At 44.5% G+C, this 23,849-nt stretch overlaps 2 protein-coding genes and 1 long non-coding RNA gene across 5 annotated transcripts in view; 1 reads left to right on the plus strand and 2 right to left on the minus strand.

Annotated features, from left to right (window-relative positions):
• Positions 1 to 11,843: 11,843 nt before the first annotated feature.
• Positions 11,844 to 15,090, minus strand: LOC113574482. Of its 2 annotated transcripts, none has more exons than XR_003410327.2 (3): positions 14,955 to 15,090; positions 13,420 to 13,575; positions 11,844 to 13,251 (listed from the first exon to the last, which is right to left on the minus strand). It is a non-coding gene; the product is annotated as an uncharacterized LOC113574482 (long non-coding RNA). The 2 variants fall into 2 exon arrangements; XR_003410328.2 differs by having other exon boundaries at positions 11,844 to 13,288.
• A 154-nt stretch (positions 15,091 to 15,244) lies between these two features.
• Positions 15,245 to 17,475, plus strand: klf2a (Kruppel-like factor 2a). Its single transcript, XM_027005429.2, is given in 4 exon segments — positions 15,245 to 15,609; positions 15,806 to 15,989; positions 15,992 to 16,732; positions 16,854 to 17,475. Coding segments are annotated over 4 exon segments (1,173 nt in total). The 5' UTR covers positions 15,245 to 15,537; the 3' UTR covers positions 17,030 to 17,475.
• A 6,357-nt stretch (positions 17,476 to 23,832) lies between these two features.
• The window catches only part of eps15l1a (epidermal growth factor receptor pathway substrate 15-like 1a), an 18,831-nt gene continuing 18,814 nt past the window's right edge, over positions 23,833 to 23,849 (minus strand). For both annotated transcript variants that reach the window (XM_035523328.1, XM_035523327.1), the window contains one exon: positions 23,833 to 23,849. This exon is cut by the window's right edge and continues 224 nt beyond it. The gene's annotated coding sequence lies outside the window, so the exon portion shown is untranslated.

Raw genomic sequence — 23,849 nt, forward strand, 5'->3', positions numbered from 1 at the left:
AGTCGGCTGTGAACAAGCAAAGGAACCCATTTACATCACATTTAGGCATTTGGCAGACACTCTTATCCAGAGGGACTCACAAAGATCTGCAAACTGCTTCATTAAATGTGTGTGTAACTGAGAACCAAAAGAACATTTCAGTGCAACAGTGCAGTAAGTGTTGTCATATTTACATTTAGCGTAGAAGATCTTCCTTGCACAGGTGACCTGCTGTCGCCAGTGCAGTGTTCCATGACTATACCGAGGTTTTCCTCACTGGACATCTCTGCCCCTGCTCCGCCTAGAAAGAGTGGATGTCAATCTTTTGTCTCTTGTACCTGGAGTGGGCCTACGAGAGACTGTATGAATCTAGCTGGGCCTGTATGAGCCTGCATGAGTCTGCGTGAGTCTGCATGAGTCTGTGTGAACCTGCGTGAGTCTGCGTGAACCTGCGTGGGCCTGCGTGAGTCTGCGTGAACCTGCATGGGCCTGCGTGAGTCTGCGTGGGCCTGCGTGAGTCTGCGTCAACCTGTGTGGGCCTGCGTGAGTCTGCGTCAACCTGCGTGGGCCTGCGTGAGTCTGCGTGGGCCTGCATGAGTCTGCGTGGGCCTGCGTGAGTCTGTGTGAGCCTGCGTGAACCTGCGTGGGCCTGCGTGAGTCTGCGTGAACCTGCATGGGCCTGCGTGAGTCTGCGTGAACCTGCGTGAGTCTGCGTGAACTTGCGTGGGCCTGCGTGAGTCTGCATGAACCTGCATGGGCCTGCGTGAGTCTGCGTGGGCCTGCGTGAGTCTGTGTGAGCCTGCGTGAGTCTGCGTCAACCTGCGTGGGCCTGCGTGAGTCTGCGTGGGCCTGCATGAGTCTGCGTGAGCCTGTGTGGGCCTGCGTGAACCTGCGTGAACATGCATGGGGAAAAAAGAAGAACATATATATATATATATATACATACATACATATACATCCATAAATACACATATAAACAACAACATAAAAACAAACTATTGAGAACTTTGGTATATTGCATAGAAGTAACCAATGTCTATGGCACACTAAAAAAAGAACTGTATGAAGAGAAGAGTGCTTGGCCGGATTAGCTCCGGGTCACAGCACACGCTACAGCTGCCCATCAGATGCAGCAAACACAGTGACAGGCATCTGAACAGGCAAACATGACATTGAGTGCCGGGCTCAATCTCACTACTACAACAGTACATGTACATGCATCATCTTAACCATTCGTTTTGATGAAAGAGTCTGGGCTTGTTTGTGTCCAACAGAACCATGTCAGAAGGAAAACACACCGAAAAAGGCAACGTGAATTTGCCATAAAATATATTTGTATCAGCGATTTTGGAAGAGACCCAAAAAAGTCAATAAGGATGTTAAGCATATATATATATATATATATATATATATTATGTGTGGTGATGATGTAGGCTATTATACTAATGATTTGTTGACTCAAAACCCGATGAGGTGATTGAGCCACCTATTTGCTTTGTCTTTGACAGCCGAGACTAATGATAATATTACCACCTTTCTGTTACTGCAATGCTATTGCTTAACGAGACATTCCTTAGACACTGTGGTCAACACATGATCAGTTAATCCTGGAAATGACTTCCATTGCAGAGATGAAGCACAACTTGCAACCTATTAGTAAGAAACCACCGTAAGAATTTAGCCGATAATGCCAGAGATAACCTGGACTGAATCTGGAGGTACAGCGCAGCGCACTTTCTCCCTTCTAGTTAGGACAAATACTGTATCGATCCCTGGGACCAAAGCTCCGTGCGGCGCAGACGTGTGCTCAGATGAGCCCAAATGCAGCCAGTGGTTCCAGATCAAAACACGGCGCTGCAGCATGGCAGACAAGGCCATGTGCTATCACCGTCAGCGTTTCCGCAGTCTTCACAGAGGTCACCAAAACAGAGCTCCACGATGCGGTGTCCCTTAACAATCGACTATCAACAGGAAACATCTTTCGCAGAACAGGAAGTGCTACTCTCTAATTGGCCTGATGTGATTCAGTGAGGCCCTTTTTCACAGCCAATAGGAGTGGGCTTATTTTGGGAACCGCTATATAAGCAGGTCGTTCTGACCAGGCACAGGGCTATGGAGGCCGCATACAGAGCTCTCACGGACAATCGCCACCGTGAACATCACGCGTAAATACATGTTCAAAGAGGCTTTCAAAAACAGTGGCTTACGCTAATTTGAACATTTAACAAGATCGAAGACTTCAACCACTCAAAAACATTACCTCTAGATCTAATAAAGAACCCACTAAGTTAATAATTACTTGTTATTTCAACATATAGACCCTCTGAAGGCCACGTGATTATTCTCACTGACGTAACAGATGCCAGAGATAAACGCAGACATATTGTTTTGCTACCAGCGTAATATTAGCCCGTTTCCACTGCTTTGCTGATCAAACCAAATCGTCTGTCTTTCATGTGGCGTCACGCCCGGTGGTTCTGTAAATGTTTTCCTGCCGAAGTACAGCATGTGGCAAAGACAGACTGGCAGAATGAGAAAGGACCTTTTGGGGATCCATCAAAGGCAACGTAAAAAGCTGCAGGCGTCACTGTGAGATACGTTTACACGAGGGCTTTCAGCAGACGGGCCGTTATGATTACAGCGCAGCCTAAAGAGGCCAGAAATCGCATTATTACAGGGCCACTCAGGCACGCGGCCACGGCAACAACACTCCATCGGCACGATGGGGAAATCCAGAGGCCAGCTCATCGTTAGTTTAAGGCAGCTGCGCTATTCCGACCTCATCTGGAAAAGCACCCGGAAAACCAACGGCAAGGCGCTTTGGAGCAGAAGAGAAAACAGGCCCCGTGGTAGCCCCACCTACCATAACCTACAAACAGAGTATAACGCATAGGACATGTACTGTATTAAAGGCAGCACTGAAGCATTTTTACAGCTCTGATCACACTCAGTCATAGTGAGCTGCAGCAGTAGCTGTGAATGTGTGTGTGTGTGTCAGTGTGGTACGCTTGCATGCGTGTGTTTGGCACAGCAGGAAGAGACCACGTGGGGCTCCGACCTCACAGTGGCTTTCTGCATTGCCACTGCTCCTGCACACAAAATCTGCTAGCATCCTTTTTGCCCGCTTGCTAAACAAAAGAATTCCGCTGCTTGTTTGTTCTTGGAAAAATGCCACGCAAATTGCAGATGTCTCGCAGTTAACTAGTAGAACAGATGGACCGCTATGTTGGCTGATCATCTGTGTGATTTGATCACCATATGGGAGCAGAGAACTATATGAGCATGAAAGGCCGATAAACACCCAGCTCAGCGTCGCCCCGCACTCTTAAAAATCACCCTGAACTTTTCAGTTTCTTATTGCTGAACCTTGCTGCACGAAGCTGTGAGGTTTGGCCCACGTGTAGCTTCACACTTCTGAGAGAAAGCCGGTGAGAAGGTCCCACATACATCACCTCCTGCATCCAACCTCACAACCTCACAACCTCACATCTGTGTTTGGTCGCATTTCCCTAGACATGCCAGTGACAATGCTGTCAACAGCTCGTCATCATCAAATGGTGATGTCATCAGCTGTGGACAAATGGAAAAAACAGAGATGTACTTGTCCATGGCACAGCAGGCCAGGAGTGATAGGGAACAATCAAAAAACCTACAGCCTGTCAGAAATGCTGAACCTAACAAAACCAGTTTTTATAATTAGACCAGAGTCAGCGTCACAAAAAAAATACAGTCAGCTTGAACTGTTCTTAGGGGCTGGCATGGGCCACACGTTCTGAAGGAAGTCTGAATGCCAGTGTCCTGTTAAATCTTAGTTAGCATCTCATTGGCATGAGACCTGCTCCAGGCTGTGCAGTAGCTCAGCAAGCGCCGCGTCGGCAAACGCCGGCCGCTCTCGGACAGCCGCCGGCGGGCATGTCACCTGCCGCTTACGTTCGTCTACATACGTGACTGAAATCGGCCCGGTGCTGCGTGACGGAGCTGACGAGGCTTCTCATTTCTCTACAAGAACTTTGACAGTGTTCAGAGTTCACAAGAATGGGAAGTGGGATTACTCATCAAAGGGTGAACTGGAGGACAAAGGGCTTCCCCTCCGAGGAGCAACACGCGACCGACTGTGAACTGCACAGCCGGGACTTGCTGGAACCCCGTTCTCAGATTTGAATCCCGTTCAGAGACGGCCCACCGTCAAAGACTCTGGCGCGTGTCAACTGTGCAAATGCAACCTGTTCATACTGAAAGCGTCGCGTATGACTCGCACATCCTGAATCACGGGTTACCCCAAAATCTGGTTTGCTCCACGCCCTAACACAGCTCTGTACAAAAAAAAGAAAGAAAAAAAAAACTCGAGGAAGAGTAAACACTTTGGTTAGGTTGAGACCACATCGATGCTCACACCTTTTCTCCCTTGTTTTTGTGCACTTGGTGCTTGTCACGGGCCAAACCACTCAGGATGAAGGCAGAGCTCTTTATGCTTCACCACAGAGCAGCACGCATCAGAGAGTGACCTGATTCTCGGTGAACTGTGGCAGGTGCGGGCTACCAGTGTGGTATGCACAGCTGTTGGAAGATTTTACAAGCAATGTGCGAGTGCACGCATACATACACACCCACTGCACACCCACACTCGACGCACACACACCTGCCCATGTCTCCATTCCACTCTATGAGATTCACTGGAATATTTAAGCCACAAACCATTGACACCAAGGTGATTTTTAACACTGATACTTATCTCCGAGTTAAGAGCTGAAAGGCAGGACATCTGAGAGGGGCTCGCACCGCCGAGCTTGTTGGGTGGCTCTGATCACAGCCTGGTCAGCTGTTCGTCCACAAAATAACAACTGATGATAGTTATCTCACCAAATGAAAAACAAACATGTTTTTTTTCACCAGCCTCCAGCCCTCGAGCTTACCAAACAACACAAGACAGACATTGAGCAGAGGAAGATTTAAGCTTCCTCACAGGAATGCTGGGCTGAGCTCAGAGTGCTATGATGTAACACAGGGCAAAAAAAAAGAGAAAAAAAGTGTGGAGTGGAAAATGCACAGAGTCAGAGAGCCCAGATGCTTTTGCAAGATGCCTGCTTTTGCTGTTTGGAGGGAAACCATGGCAACGGATGGGGGGAAACCCACACAGCTGTTGAAGAGGTGAGGCCCAGCGCTGAGCTCGTAGGCCTGGCGTCCAATCACAGCTCTGCTCCCTGCCAGCCACGATTGGATTTCATCATCTCAAGTGCTCGGGATTTAATGTACAGCAGATGTGTGGCCAACAGGAGTTGGCAGCATTCTGACAGCAGTGGATGGAGTGATTCCCCCCACCCCACCCCACCCCACCCTTCATTGGTCCTCTCCGCAGGAGAGGCTGCTCTGTGCTGGGCTGATGCGAGGCTCCACTCCCCCAAAGCCACATTCAGAGGAACACAGGATACGCGGATTTCTTTTTTTTCAAAGAAATAATGATTGTGAATGATTTGTACAAGTTCACCCTGCAAAACAAGTCATTACATCAAGCTGCTGCCAATGGCAATAAATCGTTCCCATTTTGGCACGGTTGCTTTTGTGCAAGCATACACACGTGCGCACACACACACACACACACACACACACACACACACACACACACACACACACACACACACACACACACACAGACTCAATCCCACTGTAATCATACTGTCTGAACTTTATCTGGGACATGGTGACCAAAGAAATGCAGCACACATATTTGTATCCTTTCATCCTACTTCCCTGGCCTTAAGACACAATTCCCTCTAGAGAAGGAAAAAACAACACAAACCCCATCAGAACTTATCTCTGTCATCACTGTGAGCCAAAGATGAAACACACACACACACACACACACACACACACACACACACACACACCTTATCATGCCCATATGGAGTGTTTCAAGGAAAGAGCTTGAGCGTCTACAGCCGCTACAGAGCAGGGAGCGGCTGTACCACTGTGTGGAAGTCTCCTGTTGCACAATAGATCTGCAGCTGCTTCCCATAACCTGCAGTGCTTTTACTGGGAGGCTTCACTGTGAATGAGTGCAATAGCTTGACATTAGATCTTAATTCCCCCCACCTTTGTGTTTGTTTGAAACACACACACACACACACACACACACACACACACACAGCCACACACCCACAGACAGACAAACACACACACACACACACACACACAGACACACACTGCCTATATGTCATTTAACCTCTGGCTTCTAATCACTATAAAAGTCAGTGACTATGCTGAGATTGCCGGCTGGGCCACTTACAACCACATTTTCAAACAAAAGCCATTCAGGTCAACTTTCTGTGGCGAAAGGATACAACATAATTGAGGGGACTGACTGCATGAACTTCCACTTGACAGGGACGCAAGGAAAAGCAGCAGGTGCTACTGACTGAAAGAAAACCACTAATCATCACTTTGTAATAAGTGCATTTTCCACTTCTGCTTTTGACTGTGGCCTGTTCCTGTAGGCTACTGTAGTGTAGATGCAAACCAAACACATCCGATTAGCCTTGGTGGTAAAACATATCTAATAACTCATGGTAGAAAAGACTAAGGTCTTGCCACACTTCCCAAATTATAGAAAACACATTCCTCCTCACAGGGGCCACACATTAATCTGTCGCCCAAGCTTTTGGGTGCTGACATCATCACACACACACACACACACACACACACACACACACACACACACATGCTTGGACTGCTGTGTTGTTGAAATGCTGTGACAAGGAGTAAGAGTTGTGCACTGGGAAGCTGAGCACTGAGATGTAAGTGAGACAGAGGCGAGTCCACGACCAGGGTGCGACCGTGGGGACTTGGTGCTTGTTTTTCTGAGGCCGAGGCCTGAGGTCTGACCACAGGGACACTCTGTCATCGCACTTCCAGAGAGACACCAGCTTCTCTCAGCTGTGCTTCCTTTCGTAACAGTGGAGCTCCACAAACGCACACAAGGCAGCAAAACAAAACCGTAAAAATACGAACGCAAGGCCAATATTACACACTTGTGCAGACTGACTCTCAAAACAGTTGGGGTTTTTTTTCCGTACTGTAGATGAGAAAGGGTGAACCCCCTCCCACAAACGCAATTCTAGTGTTCATTCAGTAGTGCCACAGAAACATGTTTATAACATCGGTGTGATAAACGGCAGTGAAGTTTCGAACTCAAGTCAAACACAGGCGCACACACAGAAAGAAAACGGACTTCAAATACAGCTCGTTCGCAACACGCAGAGTGGAAAGGAAGTGGTTTTGATTCAAAGGGAAAACACACACCTGTTTTTCACTCAAATTTTAAAGGAAAACAAATAAGCACTGAAAGCCTGTCATTGGTAGATGTCTGAAGTGAAAAATCTCAGTCATCCGAAACTCCTTCTGAATCTTCAGTCAACGGACTTTTTGAACACATACTAGCTCCACACCAACACACACAGGCAGAAAATGAATAAGTCACAAGTCTTCCACTGCACATACGTTTGCATATTATCTTATTTACAGTTTCAGTGTAGTCGGACTGGAAGCAGAATGCACCTGCATTTTGTCCGCGGTCCGTCATATAAGACGGTTAGCATTTCGTTACTACACCATGTACTTGAAGTGAGCCATTTCCCATATTCGTTCCCCGTTTTACTCAGGATCACAACCACTCCAGACGCCCCAGCTAACTGCTCAAAGAAAGGCGGCTTTGTACCGTGTTAATGCTTATTACGCACCTTTGTCATGTAAGAGGGGAAAAAGTCGTAAGTGATGGAGTCCTTTTCTACACCGTGTGCTGTGAACGGTGTTCAGGAGAAGCTTACTTTGCATTCCTATCACGCAAGACATCACTGGGAGAAAATGATGGTGTCATATAGACCTCATAAATCTTACAGTTTAGATTGATGGGTCTTATGGGGAACTCCACCCACATTTAGAGAGTGAGACATATTGTATGCAATGGTTTCGGAGGGTTCCAGGCGGGAATTTATCTTAAGACTTTCTTTATGGCCTAAAGATCCAGAATTCAGCCCAGGTCCCAACTGACCCACTGTCACACGCGTACCTTAGAACTGAGTGTAAACTACAAAACAGGAACATGCCTTTGGTGGGATTATTCCTGATTGGCTGCTGCCATAAGAACTGTGTACATTTTAATGCCATGTGGGATCTGCATTAAGTCGTCTGCCTCAGTGAGAGGAGCTTTGAATTTAGCTCAAATTAACACACAGATCATTCCTGCAGGGAAAAAAATCGGAGTGGAACTAAAACACAGACCCAAAGGCTCCACAACAGCTCTCTATACAACTGACCACAACACGAGTCTTTTTACGCATGCTGTTGCTAGGCAGCGATTTTTTAAAGCTCAAAACATTCTTCCTCACAGGGGCCACACATTAATCTGTCGCCCAAGCTTTTGGGTGCTGACATCATCATCACACATTCACACACACACACACACACACACCCCAAAAAAATTAATAAAAGACTTCAGCCCTGCTGCTGATGTCAGAGCTCCTCCATGGATCCCTCATAAACGCTGAGGCCGTGAGCCAAACATTTTAAACGTATTAGATCAGGACAGTGCACCAGCTGCACCAGCACTATCAAGACCGTTTTAGAACTGAAACTCCGAGGCCAAAGACGGCCATCAAGCGATCTGGATCAGAAGAGCAGGGGATATCGCCTTGTCAGGCTCACTGAGATGTATAATGTTGATCTTGTCAGCCTTTCCGAGCGTGCTTTTGATTAGAGGAAATGTGCACCCTTCAAAAACCCAATCAGCTTGTCAGTGCTGGGGGTGCGTTATGGCGGAAGACGCCAAGTCCCACATGAAAATGGAATATGATGGAGCATGTTGCTGCCAGACTACAAATCTCCATGGAAAACTGTTGGCACATCCTTTTTGTATTTGCGTGTTCGCGAGAACATCGAAGACGTGCGCTTTAAAAAAACAGGCATGTGAGCAGGGCTTTGTTTTTCACTTATCACTGACTGAAGATCATTGGACAATGTGTCTATCAACTCTACTTCTTGTTACTGAAGCTCACGCAAAGCCGCCAGAAACCCAGACCCACACACAAAAGCAGTCGCTTTGCTCTCCGTGTGGGCCCCTCGCAGATGCCCGCAAGCAGCAATGCCGTGAAAGAAGTGACTAACTTAGCCCCTCCGTGCCACTCGATGAGCATGCCTACCCCTCTATCCGGAGTCCCACCGTCTGGATGCTCAGACTACCCCGTAATCATGGAAATCAAAGAGCTCGGGACAAACGTGGGAGCACTGCACGGGACGGCTCCGGCGAGCTCCAGATAAAGATCGCATCAAAAAAGGGCAACCCTGAGCAGAAGCCATGCCGGGACTTTGAAGCAGTCAAACTGAGCAGTAATGACTGAGTTGAGAAGACGCGAGATCCCCGTTGTTCTCGTGTCAAGTGTCAACTGCCCCTAGCACCCCAATCTTGCCAGTGTATAATCGCTCGGATAATAAAGCGATGGCAGGTCTCGGCTGTGGGCCCGCGGGCCCGGGGTGGATGGCAGGATGCACACAGAACACCCAGGGAGACTCACCATCCATTTTGACTAGGTTGTTCCCTCCCGCGTAAAAATGGAGTCAGATAGCCAGTGAAGTTTATCAACAGAGATTCATCAGGGAGAGTATCTGCGCAGAGCAGATGCAGATGTACACAACTGGCATGCTGTTATCTGTGGTATTGGAAGAACTTGGGAACCTCAGGCTGACTCAGGATAACCTTGCACTTAAGTATCTGAGCTGAGACAAGGAGCAAAGAGTTTGCAGACTAAAGCTTGCAAACCACATGACTACTGGTTTTTGCTTTTTGTTTTTGTTTTATGTTGGCAGCGGGGGGTTCCACACTATCATCATTCTTGTGCTGGGGTGGGTTGGGACATCACACATTTCAGTTATGCTCAGTTTTAAATGTGTTTATTCCATTGCCAGACCATACAGAGTGTGGAAATCTTTCAGAGTCTGAGTCAGCACCACAGTTCAGTCCTCTGTTAACTGGGTAAATCCACACCAGATAAATAAAAAGGCAAACCAAGTTCAATTCCTCAGAACAGCAGTAATATACAGGTTTGCACCATATAAAATCACACTGTATGTTTAATGTAGTTTAATGTAGTACAAATACCCATATAACAGATTTCTCATTGTTGCCATTTTCTGCTCATCAGCATTGTCACCTGGGTGTGGGGCATACAGCCACGGTAAGACTTGCTGCCCTGCACTGAAAAACGTGCGGTTTAACAGACCACACATCCTGTAACCTGTAACACACACACCACCCACTCTTGCAGGCTTGAACCAATGGCTAGGGCTGCTTCGAAACCAACAAAAGGTATCTCTCAGGCTGCACACTCAAAATGAAAACACAGCTTTAGAAAGAGGAGAGAGAGAAGAGAGAGCGTTCTCGACCGGCTCACCCTACCTGTAATTCAGCCAAGCTAACTGTCACACATTGATGCACACCTCAGCCCGATCCAACTGAATCCAAAGGTGACAGTCAGAAAGAGAGTGAACTGTGTAAGCCATCAACTGTTAGCCATGATAGCAGTTTGACAGCTGTTTTTTTTTTTTTTTTTGCTATGTCCAACAATGTTGGAAGTTTCCCTTTAGCGTAGCTCATGCAGATCGACCATCAAGTTGAGTTACTCAGACATTTACATTTATGGCATTTAGCAGATGCTCTTATCCAGAGCGACTTACAAAGTGCTGTTATTCACACATAGAATACATCCTAGTACAGTACAGTAGGTCCAATATACCAATGATCTAGAATACTGTAGAAATACAGGGATCACTGCTAATGCCTAGAAGTACAAAATCCACAAGGTTACACAAGAGTCTAACAAGAGTTAGACAACATCAGTGTAATAAACAATACCCTATAATAAGTACTTATTTAGTTAGTCAATATAGTAACAGGGTCCGTGATCATTGAAGGGAAATCTACCAAAGTAACTGATTTCCACTCCAAGGCAGGATGAAGATATTGACAACTGTTCTTATTCCTGTAGCCACTGCTCTTGTATAGACTTTGGAATGGTTTGCTAATTGAGTACGAGAGTCAAAGGGGTGGTAGTGCGGTACACCTGGCCTATGTCCTGTCCCTGCTGGACAAAAGGCTGAAAAATCATGCCAGAACTATTCGGAGTTCGTCGCCCTTGGGGGAGGCATTGTTGCTTTATGAATTTATGTTGCCCCTGAGCTGCAGCCTGAAAACAAATGGATGCCAAATTATTCCAAGATGAGCAAAAGACCACATCTCATTCTTGAATGACTAGGCTTGTTTTGTAGTCGAAGGTGTGTGATGGTGGGGGAAACAACAGCTGAAATTCAGACCCAGATAAACACATTTTACTGATCATTCAAGTCTTGGAATTTCAGTTAGTATGAATGTGCACTTTATTTCATTCACAGAACATTTCAGTTGATATTTTGAACTATTAGGATGATTCAATATTTGATTATACATAATGAAAGACTGTTTAAGCAAATCAGGCTACATATTTTTTTGTAACATTTATCCAGCATTAAGCAAAAGAATGTCTGCTAGATTTGGGGTTTGTTGCATCTGTTTTAGGTGCATACATAGCATTACACGTTCTACCTCGATGAGAGGTTTAACGCAGGAAGAGAAATGAACCTGTGTGTGTGCAGACTGTCGTATTTATGCAGCTGACACTGTTTAAGGCACCATGGACAAGCCTGTGGGCAGAGACATGTAGAAAAACTCCTGTGGCCTGTGCTTTGGTTTAGAGACTCAGCTCTGTGTTCTAACAGGTCTCTCTCTCTCTCTCTCTCGCTCTGTGTGTGTGTGTGTGTGTCTCTGTGTGTGTGTGGTCTCTGTGTGTGTGTGTCTGTGTGTGTGTGTGTGTGTGTGTGCGTGCGTGCGTGCGTGTAATTCCCACTCCTGCATAAATAAGGAACTGGTTCTTGGCAGATCCCCACAGGCAATTCCTGTGGTTTTAAGACTTATAACAGAGAAAATGGAGAAATGTTGAAATTACACAAACCCTGCCAGGTTAAACTCCAAAACATTTCAAGCCAGGCTTATAATTTCTCAATCCACCACTTTGGATTCATCACTCCTTGCTCAGTAATGTTCTCATGGTATCATCTTAAAGGTGACTCCAACTAGTTTTGGGATTACCCAGCAAATTACGTGACTTCAATTCAATTCTCCCATGTCAACTTTCCGTCACAATGTGATGACAGCTTTGACTTGTGAAATGAGATCTTTCTCCCTTTCACTACCCCAGGGTCAGTTTAACTGAATGAAGACCAATTTAACTGCAGTCATTTTTCAGTGGTGTAAAAGGATCAAACTGGTTTCCATACCATTCGGCAGCAATACACTCAGGCCTTGGCCTGTGTTTTTTTCTTAAATAACGTTCTAATAGTCTTTATTTTCACTTTTTCTCTCTTTTAATGACAATGCAAACATACTTCTCAGCTAGCAATTATGGTTTGTACGCTCAGAGAGCAAGATCTGCATCATTTCATGTGTTAACAGCTAATAAATTGCTTGCCTCCCATGTGTCTTGCCAAACCAATTAAATCCATATGCTCTCCAAAAAGAAAAAAGAGCCCTTGCTAGTGTAATTAGTCTTGGGCTGCCAAGTTAGACGACTTCTCAGAATGATGAGTTCCATTTATGAAGCTGTCTTTATCACACTTGTGCACTTTGTCTTTAGTACGCTATAACAAAGTTTGCTCAATAGTTTTAAGTAGCGAAGCCGTCAGCATGTAAACACAGCTCACAGCAGCATCATGGCCCTTGCCGGTTTTTGGCATAGTTAACCTTCAAACAAGATGTGTAACGTTACAAAACACACACACACAAAAAAAAACAAAACAAAAAAAAACAAAACAGAAAATGGCTGACATCACTAAACTGCATGTCAATTTCCCTGTAAGGAAATCCTTTCCACCGTTAAAAGGTACACGCACAAATATGTGCAACACTTTTCATTCTTTTTCTCATTTGAGTCAGTGCATGTCCTGATTGGCTTTGAATGGACCCGCGTTTGAGCAGGAAACAGAGCCAGGCTTGCTTCCTGAGCACTCTAGAGAGGAAGGCCTGTGATAGGCGAGAGGAGTGGGTTAAAAATAGCCACACTATATAAGCCCTTCTCACAATCCCATTCCGGCTCAAACTCTCACTCGCTCAGCTTCTGGCCGGACTCTCAGTTTCCTTCTGCCCGCATGTCTTCGAAAGCAGCCTGAAGGCGACCGCACCGCTGTGCGGCCCCGCTGTGAAGAAAGAGCAGGTGTTTCCCAGGGGTTTGACCTAAGCCACAAAATATGCATTTCACTGGATAACCAGCAGACAAAGAAAACTTTCCTACATAAACTTCGAGATGCTGAATGTAGCATTTGAATTTGCTTCACATGGAAGTCTAAAACATCCCTAATATTCACCATGATGTGTAAGCGAGGAGATGTGCATTCAAAGGTGTGTGCGAGTCCAAAACACGATGGGTAAAGTGTTTTCTGCTCCGAGTATTAGCACTACGGCAATGATGAAATGTCATATATCCCATACACAAAGCCAGGGCCCGTGCTCATCCGACCTGCCTGGGAGGAGAAAGATGTGTTAGGCATTGTAAGGAAGAGGAATATGGGACATGTAATGTGTGGGATATAGGGTCAGATTTCCAAACACAGATAAAGTCTCAACGTAGACATAAAAAGGACTTTCAACAGAAAATCCCCAATGACCTCCAGTGTCCAAGATCTGTATCTGGAAAAAAACAGCCCAAAAAAGCTGAAATTTCTCAGCATTCACAATGGTCCCTTTTGCCTGCTTGACAATACATCTCTCCAACTGCGAGGTCCATAAAAGTCCACGTTTGGACATTTCGCCACACTTTACTGACAGCGAATCATAACAATGAAAACCAGCCATGCATTGTTAACCATTAACAATTAAGCGCTATTAACTATTAAAGAATGAAAACCACTTTGGGAACATAAGGGTGTTGCAGTGAGCCGCGATCGTGCACAGGCTGTGCTGGCGTAATTAGCAGCCCCAACCGAATGTCTAATTCATCAAGGCATCAGACAGGTACATGATGTACAAAGCCACTCCCGGGAGTGTCTCCCAGTCATTACACCTCATCACAGAGATCTAAATGTAATCGTGGTTTAACCTGATCATGCAAGGTTGTATAATGACGTCCAAGGGACAGATTCGGGAGATTCGGTTGCTGCTACCTGAGTCAAAAACACACTCTGAACTTACTGTTTCCTACGAGTGTGGCCGGCACCATCTAAGAAGGGGCAGAAGAAGGGTCTTTTAAATATATTAACCACATTTCTAAAATATTTCATTGTGCATTGCCTGAACATAATAACGTAGTGGTGATACCTCGTTGTTTTTATTAAGCATGATCTCAAAGAGTAGAGGGATGTTTTCCCAGCGCAGCAATCTACTTTCAGATGATTTGATGTTGCCAAATTGCCCCGATACCTGCCAGAGAAACAAAGCACCCTCGGCTGCCCGTAACTAACCCGTGCCTTTTGCAAGTCAATGGGGTTTTAAAATGCCTAATGGCGGATGCTTTGTAAAGAGCTCGATCTGAATAGATACTGATAAATTTGGCGCCTGGTGGCTGAAAAGCTTTGAAAAGAGTGATGCACCGTGTATTTAATGCGTCGGTCTAATGCTATGCAAATGAAACGTGAAAAAGTTGCTGCTTCTCCTGCAGGTGCGTACAACACAACAAAGAAATCACGTGTTACGTAAAGTTTTCTTACTTTTCGCGCTTTCTTAGTTACAGCCATATATTTTTAAAGAAGTGGCAGTAGCAACAGAACAAAAAATAGGAACAATATGTTATGCAGTCACGAAAATGATTACATTGTTAAAGAATGGTTACTACTGAAGTTCAGACATGGGCAAATAAAGACGTTTACTGCTAGATTTCTTTGCGGCAGCAAACTCAATTATTTACCTGTATGAGGAACCAGTTACGTAATTATGAACCAAACTGACACGGCTCACTACTGACCATGTCGGTATCGACGTTTTTCCCTTACAGCACTGTGTAAATAGGTATCTTTTCTTGTTTTCTTCGCCTTACACGCTCATTCACTTCACAGGGAGAGAGAGAGAGGAGGGGGGACGGTTTTGCGCCGTGCTCTACTCGTCTAACCCGTTTCTGCAGAGGGGGCGTGGAGCGCTCCAAACATTTAAAGAAGCCTGCTCGTACTCTCAGCATCCAACTCAGACGAAAGGCACTCGCCGAGGAAGAACGCTAGCTATATACTGGAGCTAAAATTAGGGACGGGTAGTGCGTATTTCCTTTGCTTCGTACAATTGGTCCAGCTTCACTGTCGTGATATTTATAAGATAGCTTCTCCTACCAATCAAACTTATACCTACGTTTAAAAGCTTACTGTTTAGCAACAGAGACCAAGTTGTAGTTCACTACAACGACAGCTCCGTCAGGGATCACCAGTGGTCCCAAATCTTACCTTTTCAAGTAGAGCAGGCTTGAAAAGTAAGACGGTTGTTTGACAGCGGAACGGCTGGAGATGGCTCTGAGCGGGACCATTCTACCATCAATTTCAACTTTTTCAGCACAGAAGGAAAAATGCTGGGAAAACGTAAGTATTTTTGGTTTATTCCTTTTAGACTGTTTCACAGAATTCGTTACTGATAACAAATAAAGCTCGTGCGTAAAGTAATTGATCCGTGTTACCAGGCTGCTTGTTTTAATTATATTCAACACTTTTATGCGTGGCATTTAAATCACAAGTGTCCTAATTTTAGCTCACTCTAAATAATTCCTTATTGTTGCAGAGGTGGAAGGATGACTTGGACAGGTCAATGCATTCTAGTTGCTTAGTTGACATATCACAGAACATGGATAGCATTGGAAGACACGACGACGAGGATCTCGACAAGTATCTGGATCTGGAGTTTATTCTCGCAAACACCGCGGCATCTGACATCTCGCTGTCTGGACTGGGCTTGGGAAGCGACTACAGATGCAAGAATCCAGAAACATGTACAGTCCATCGGTCCCTTCAACGACGTACCCTGTTTCCGACCTGAACGCGTCGACCCCATCGTATACCACCAGCCTCATGGCGGAGCTTCTGCGGTCCGAGGTGGACACGTATTGCCAGCCTGCTCCCACCGGCAGCATTCAGGGACGATTCCTCGTCCGGTCGACATTCCCCAGCGAGGACCTTTCTGACAATATCAAAGTGGAGCCATGCATGGACAGTTACGGACCCGTTATGGGAATGGTGCCTAAGATCAAACAAGAAGGCAGCGGCGCGTGCATGAGGTCTTACGAGCAGCCGCTTCTGGCTCACTCTCCGCAAGGACCCGGCAGCATGACCCCCCCGCTGAGCCCGGCGGAGATGATTAACGCAGATTGTCAGAGTCAGATATGTCGTTCTTTGCCGTTTCCACCGAGCTATCACGCCAACGCGGGATACCCCCATGCGCGCCCACAGCATCCCCCTCCGCAGATGCAGCTGCCATACCCAAGCGCGCGTCACTTCAACATGTGCGACGATGGCATCACGATGCCAAATACTAGCCAGAGAGTACTGCTCACCCCGCCGTCATCCCCTTTGGAGCTGGACGCCAAACCCAAGAGGGGACGCCGCACCTGGCCAAGAAAACGGACAGCAACTCACACTTGCACATATACAGGATGTGGCAAGACTTATACCAAGAGTTCACACTTGAAGGCGCACCAGAGAACACACACAGGTACAGATCGTCAATATATATGTTTGTGTTGTTTTTTTGTTTTTTTTCTCTTCTTACGCAGTTGTCTTACCATAGCACATCGTGAGAAGACCTAATTACGTTTATGCTCTGCTCTTATCAGGTGAGAAACCTTACCATTGCAGCTGGGAGGGTTGCGGTTGGAAGTTTGCCCGGTCCGATGAACTGACCCGCCACTTTCGCAAGCACACCGGACACCGACCTTTCCAGTGCCACCTCTGTGAACGCGCCTTCTCCAGGTCTGACCACCTTGCGCTGCATATGAAGCGTCATATGTAGGAATGGACCTTTCACGGACTAAACGCAATGAGCAGCGAACATCAAGAGAAAGGCTGGGACCAAACAGCCTTTCCCTTATCGCATCTATTCAGTATTTTTATGATAGATTACAAGTCATAACAGGAGCAGACTGGACATCGTGCAGATCCTTTTTTCTCCAATTAGTAGCTGGTACTACTTTTTATAGACAAATATTTTTCAATGAGCTTTTACGTGCAAAATCATGTGCACATCGTTAGGCTGGACCTAGACCTCTGACGCAACTGGAACCAATCAGTAAAAACACGGATTTAATGTGTGCTTTAATTGTCACGATAGTGCCTTTTACCAATATGTAGGTTGTACATCTCACAAGTGGCATACATCAGTTTTGCATATTTTTTATGTATGCAACTGTTTCCAAAAAAAGAAAAGGAAAAAAAGAAAAGCTTTTAGACAATGTTTTTATTTTCTAAAACTGCCACACAAGCGACATAAAACTGAATGTTTTGGGGCAATTTACTTGCATATTAACATTTAAATCAGGGTTTTGTAAATGATCTATACATGTTTTTAAAGTGTATTACAGACTGTCCCATGTTCACCTTAACAAGGGCTACAAATATGTCTTGTGACTGGTTTTGGAACAAAGTCGTTTGACTTGTACATAACTTATGCAATGTAAATAGTGTATCTACTGTACATATTAAACTTAATGGAGATTATATACTTTGTGGTTTCTGTCTGTTGTATGTTGTGTGAATTTTGTGTTCTCATAGTCAGTGTTTAGAAAACCTTATGAGCAACAGTCAAATTTGCTTTGTCAGCAAACTTCATACTCACTTCTTATGTTCTTATTCTCAAATCCACAGTGCTCAGATAAATACAGTTAAGATTAATGGGAAAACACAATGTTTCCCAGCTGCAAAGGAGGCACAGCCCCAACAAAGCTGGGGCTATAAATTCAAACTTTGCATTTACATAACTAGCAACTGAATGTAGTCGTGTCCAGGCAGAAGGGCACCTCAGTGGGGGTGGGGCGTCGGCAGCATGTGTGGAAAGAACATCTAAGCTTCAAAGCTGTTCAGTTCAAGAGGTTTAAAATGCAATAATTCATATTTAAAATGAACACGGGTGGATCACTTACTCTATTCGTTAAAAATAGGAGATTTGAAACAAACTTCTTCAGTCTGGTCCATAAAGAGATGAAATGGGGGGGGGCTTAAACTCTCACAAAACCTGACAAAATATCACTGAGAAAAAAAGTGTCCAGTCTTCTAAGGCATGAAAACAGAAGAAAGAAAACAGCTTTAAATCTTTCTTGTCTCAAAATAAGGGATATCCAGCCAAGTATATCTGAGTGACAGGAGTCAGGGTCTTATACAATACAGGTCTCAGCATCACGCTTGTGTGTATTATATGTCTAACAGTTCTTTTGCTTTTTTCTCATGAACCTTGTTTGAAACACTAACTTCGCATCCTTCTGCTCACTGGATGACACTGTGAACTCTGTTATGTGACTGGGTTTTGCAAAGCTATGTAGAAACACTACACCTTTCACCATTATGAGATACCCACAGATATCATATCAAGATCTGAGCGCTATTTTGAGGGAAAAGAGGAAATGCAACTTATGTCGGTAGCTGGCATATTCACTGAGGCAAAAGAAAAACATTTTCATATCACTTTCAGTTTGCTTTCAGATCGCTTTTCTGCTCTGCACTCTAACTGTTAAGTCAGCCATACCACCCTTCTTTGTGTTAGGTGTATTGTACTTCAGTGCTCATATTCCAGCAAACAACTTCAAGTAACTGCTACATCGATAGCTACCCACCACAATGACATCCACTTGATAAAATGCTTTTCAGCTCATTGTTGAAACTATTATGACATTACACCCATCAATCACGTTTGGCTCTGAGCTGGTGTATATATTTTATACCCAGAGATATCTGGAACCATCCAAGGGTCATGAGCTTCTCTGAATGTATATTTCTGATTGGAGGCCATTGCTAGTAAAAGTGAGGACAGAGAAAAGAACATGGTATATTTTATGTTGAAGTGCACACCAGACAATATTTCATCACAAGTCTCTAAAGGAGACATAAACATGGGTGAAATATTCATTTAGTCACACAACTCAGGAGAGAGAGCCAAAGCAGACTTGACCAGTAATGGCAGGTACGAAGGTTTTTTTTTATTTGGTCGGCGTTGTTCTAAGTACACCATAACTCTTCCTCTAAAAGGTGAGTATAAGAAATATGGGCTTTGAGGCTGAATGTGAAGAGGTCAACTGCTAAAGAGAAACACATTGTGCTGAAGGAGAAGAGACCGGAAGCTTTAAGGGTGCAGAGTCCTAATATCTACCTAAAATCCATTAAACGCCTCATATATTATGTTGTCTGAAGATAATATGAAAGCACACATGATTCCATTTGAAAGAAGTCGCTATGTTGTCTAAAATGCATATCAACATCTGTGGTAATGTCCAAAATAAATGTAAAACTTTCAGCACTGGATCACCATTTAGTCCTAAAAGGTTCGGTCTATGGCCAGAGTTACTGGCCAAGAAATGCAATGAGAACCATGCTGCAGTGGTAATTACTAATCAGAAATTCTGAGAATCATTTAAACGAATTGCACACATTGGTGTACACAAGTAGACAGGCTCCAATTGAGAGGCTCATCTCTTCTGTTCTTCCATTGGGCAAAATGTTGGAATGTTGGAATGCCACAGCACACGTTTGCCACCTGCTGGAATTGCAGCAGAATCTTCCTAACGAGAGGACCTTGTAACTCATTTCCCCCACAGTGCTAGTGGGTAAGCGCAAGTGAGAGGTCTTCACAGTGACCCTTAGGCACTGTAGAGCAGCACACTGAAAAGCTGAAGCCATCAACCAGTATGAATTTGAGCCAAAAGCAGTTCAACTTGTAGTAAATCAAACTCTCGAGAAGAGGACGTGATGACGCCACGTGTTGTCCTTTCTGCACATCGTTGCCACACATACCAGAACAGAGACTGCAAGTCGATAGTTCCCCTGGCTGATAGAGAACCACATGTGTGTGACAGCATAATGGAGGGTGTCCATCTGGCTTTCGTTAGCCAGTATACCTCTCCTGACAGTCCAGTTGGACAGCACAAGCATTTCTGTCTGTACCACAACATCCCCTGGGCGGCATTACTCTGTGGAGAGCCCTCACTCCCAGGCGCAGCTGATTAAATATACTAAACTCAACCATGTCTGGAACACCTCAAGAGCAGACTGATCTGAGATTAGGCCAGCGCATGGCACACTGGTTTAAATCAATACCCCATTAGCTGTGTTAAGGGCAGGTCTTAAAAACACAATTTCCATAGGCCAGCTGACTGCATGTTTGTCTGTCTATCTAGACTGTATTCATGTTCTTCACTAGTGTGAGCATTCAAAAAGGATTGTATTACCAGTATGATATATATAATGGCCCGATATCCAGATCTCTCTACGGACCACAACGCACACATGTGCAAAATGCACAACATCCATGCTTCCCCAAAATAACATATCGTATGACTCAGAACACACCTGGATACCCTTTATTTCGCATGAAATATCTCCTTATCCTCAAGAACTTCCTGCATGTGAACTCTCTCTTTCCTGTGCACATCAAATGCACACTATAAAGTCAGCAGAACTAGATTAATCATACAAATTAATTTACCACCAGTGATTTTACAGAGCAGCTGAACTGGGGTTGAAGGGCCAGTCTTCCAGAAGGAGGGAAGCTAAAGGTCTCCATTCATTCTATTTGGTGAGAAATCACAATTTCTGCAGAGCAGACTTCAGCCTTAAACAGCCCAGCCCCCCAAAAGAAAATCACTAAGTAAAGCAAACTCTTGCATTATTTATTCTCCATTATGAGGTCAGAGGGGATAAGGTAAATAAGTGGTAAAGAATCATAAACATCAGACCTGCAATCTGAAAGGTATGCATCTCCCCATCGGCTCGCCCCATTTCATTCATTTCAATTTCCCCAGCACCACCAACCACCCGTGTCAAGTCAGTAAAATCCTAGCTTGGAATTTCCTGTTAGTTCACACTGCTAAAGTCGGGAACATCGGCACACGTTTACCTCGGTTTTCGTGCTGCAGCTGGTCATGGTTTTCATGAGCTATTGAAAGTCAAAACTCTCTCAAGCAAAAGTTCCATTTACTTTCCATGATTGCAGTAAAGGCAAAAATAAAGTCACAAATTCACACAGCAAAAGCAAAAACATACCAAGATGTCTTCTGGACATTCTAGAATGGTACATTTCTATCACATAAAATAAAAGCATGGCTTCCCAGACAGGATATCTCTAATGTACATAAAATAACAACAACATGGGGCGCAGTGATGTATCTGAAATGGTGCATTTTAATTCTGTGAAACAAGGAATCAGACTGAGCATAGACAAGTCTTAAAGAAATCCAAGCTTTTTAGACGCTACCAGTTTCAAATCTTTAAAGTTTTTCCAAGTTACACATTGAGTTATTTATGTTGTACCAGACAAATAACAGATGTAATATACATTTATGCACTTTAAAAAAAAAAAATGCAATTCAATATGATGATTAATAATTTGGTTTGTTTGTTATGTACAAGTGAGAGAGTCTAAGGCAGGCTGAAAGCGATGCGCTCTGCTTGCGACCTGGGGGGGCATTTACCTTAACACAAAACAGGCATTTAAAAATACTCACATGCTCATGAGAAAAAATAAAAACAACCTCAAAACTTAAGAGTCGAAATGAACTAGTAAATATTTAAACACAAATAAAAATATACAAGCTATTGCACAATGGAGGTATCCATAACACGAATACAGCATGAGGGGTCATCCAGCGAAACAGTGTGAGACGACAAGAACACAAGGCTGTGTGTTCTTCAGCTCTAAAACAACTTTCTGCTACATGTAGCCACAACAGATGGAAAAGGAAAGCATGACCAGTGTGAACAGAACCTCTACGCACACAAAGCTTTAGTTATGGACATCTGCAGTGCTTTCCAAGGAGGGTCACATGTGACAGTGCTGTCATCCAGAAACACGCCTGGTCTGACCCTGCACGTCTCTGGTGCCACAAACGGTTAGAAAAATTAAACACTGTTTAAAGCTACGCTGAAGGAGCATCACGCAATTAATGTTCGATGGACAGAAGGGGAGAAAAAACAAACAAACAAACAAACAAACAAACATTTGAAGATTGGCAAAGGAGAAAGGCAAGTATAAACAAAAACCAGAAAGATGCAAAGCAAGTTAGGTTAATAGCCTGCCATGAAATGAATACAAGCTATGTCACAGTTTTTAATAATTGGTAACTAGACAGGATAATCTTTGCGCTAACTTTTGCGCACAATGAATATCAGTTGTGGCACACTACTTGAATCCCACTTTGAATCTTGCTAATTTACTGGTCAGTCACACACACACACACACACACACACACACACACACACACACACACACACACACACACACACACACACACACACACACACACACACACACACACACACACACACACACACACACACACACAAGGGTGATAAATTCACGTTCTTAGCTTAAGTACATAAGCAACATGTGTTCACGACACTTGGAGAGAAAGATGACCAAGGTTAAAAAAAAAGACTTGAAATACATGAGCAAGTTATTACTCAATAATCTCACAGACCACAGGTTCAAACATGCCAGGAGGTACCTCTAGCATAAGGTTCAAGTAAAATACAGTAATAAGCTGTTTCAGTACAATAACCCAGGGGGAGGCAATTAATACTTAAAGGTTATTAGTGGAAGTAACTGGAAAGTTAGTAAACAAATATTTGTTAATGTTTTATCATCTTGTGAAGATTGTGCTTGTACGTCCATGGATTTAACTGGTTATGCTTCCATTTCATGAACCTAAAAATGCTTGGTGCTTACATAATGCAACAGCAATTAAATGAAAACAAAAACCACTCAAGTGAACAAATCTCCCTTGTCTATTTTGTTGTCAGTCACACCAGCACCACAAAATGTCCCTGACTTCTAACTCAAAAGAACCACTCCTCCTTCAACCTTCGCCTACAAGTGGAAAGAGAACAGTATCCTGTCCAGCGTACACTGCCCTTGGAGCCTTCAGAGGCCAAACGGGATTTGGGAGGGAGATGGCCGCACAAATTGTGTTTCAGTGGCCATCACACAGCTCTACCAGAGAGTGCTTCCTGTGCAGCTCGTTAGCAATCATCTCCAAATCTTTTCCATATTTGCCATGTACCATGACTGTGATGGGTACCGTGCATTTCCACTTACTAGTAAGGACCAGTGAAGGGGAGATAGCAAAGATACTAAGGACATCAATCATCTTTTTTTTTATGTTCTTTAGCGTCTTTCTTCTAGTAGGAGGGTTAAGGAGACTATGGAACCAACTTGCCCATTACCTATGGCTGTTAACTTCACTAGTTTGAGCCACACACGCATGCACGCACACGCACACACACACACACACATATATATATATATTAAATAAACTATTTCTGTCTGTCAGAGTAGTGCAGGTTAATGCAGTGCATGTAGAATGAACTAGCCCATTCACAAAACAAGGGTTGCCCCATCTTGACAAACATCACATTAAAAATAACGGGACCCATTTATATGGCAAGAACGTAACTTCCCCCGAGTTTCGACCCCACACCCCATCCCCCCTCACTCGCGCGTGCTCCCTCACACACACACACACACACACACACACACACACACACACACACACACACACACACACACACACACACACACACACACACACACACACACACACACACACACACACACACACACACACACACAC

Source organism: Electrophorus electricus, chromosome 26 (assembly GCF_013358815.1).
Source record: "Electrophorus electricus isolate fEleEle1 chromosome 26, fEleEle1.pri, whole genome shotgun sequence".
NCBI lineage: Eukaryota > Metazoa > Chordata > Actinopteri > Gymnotiformes > Gymnotidae > Electrophorus > Electrophorus electricus.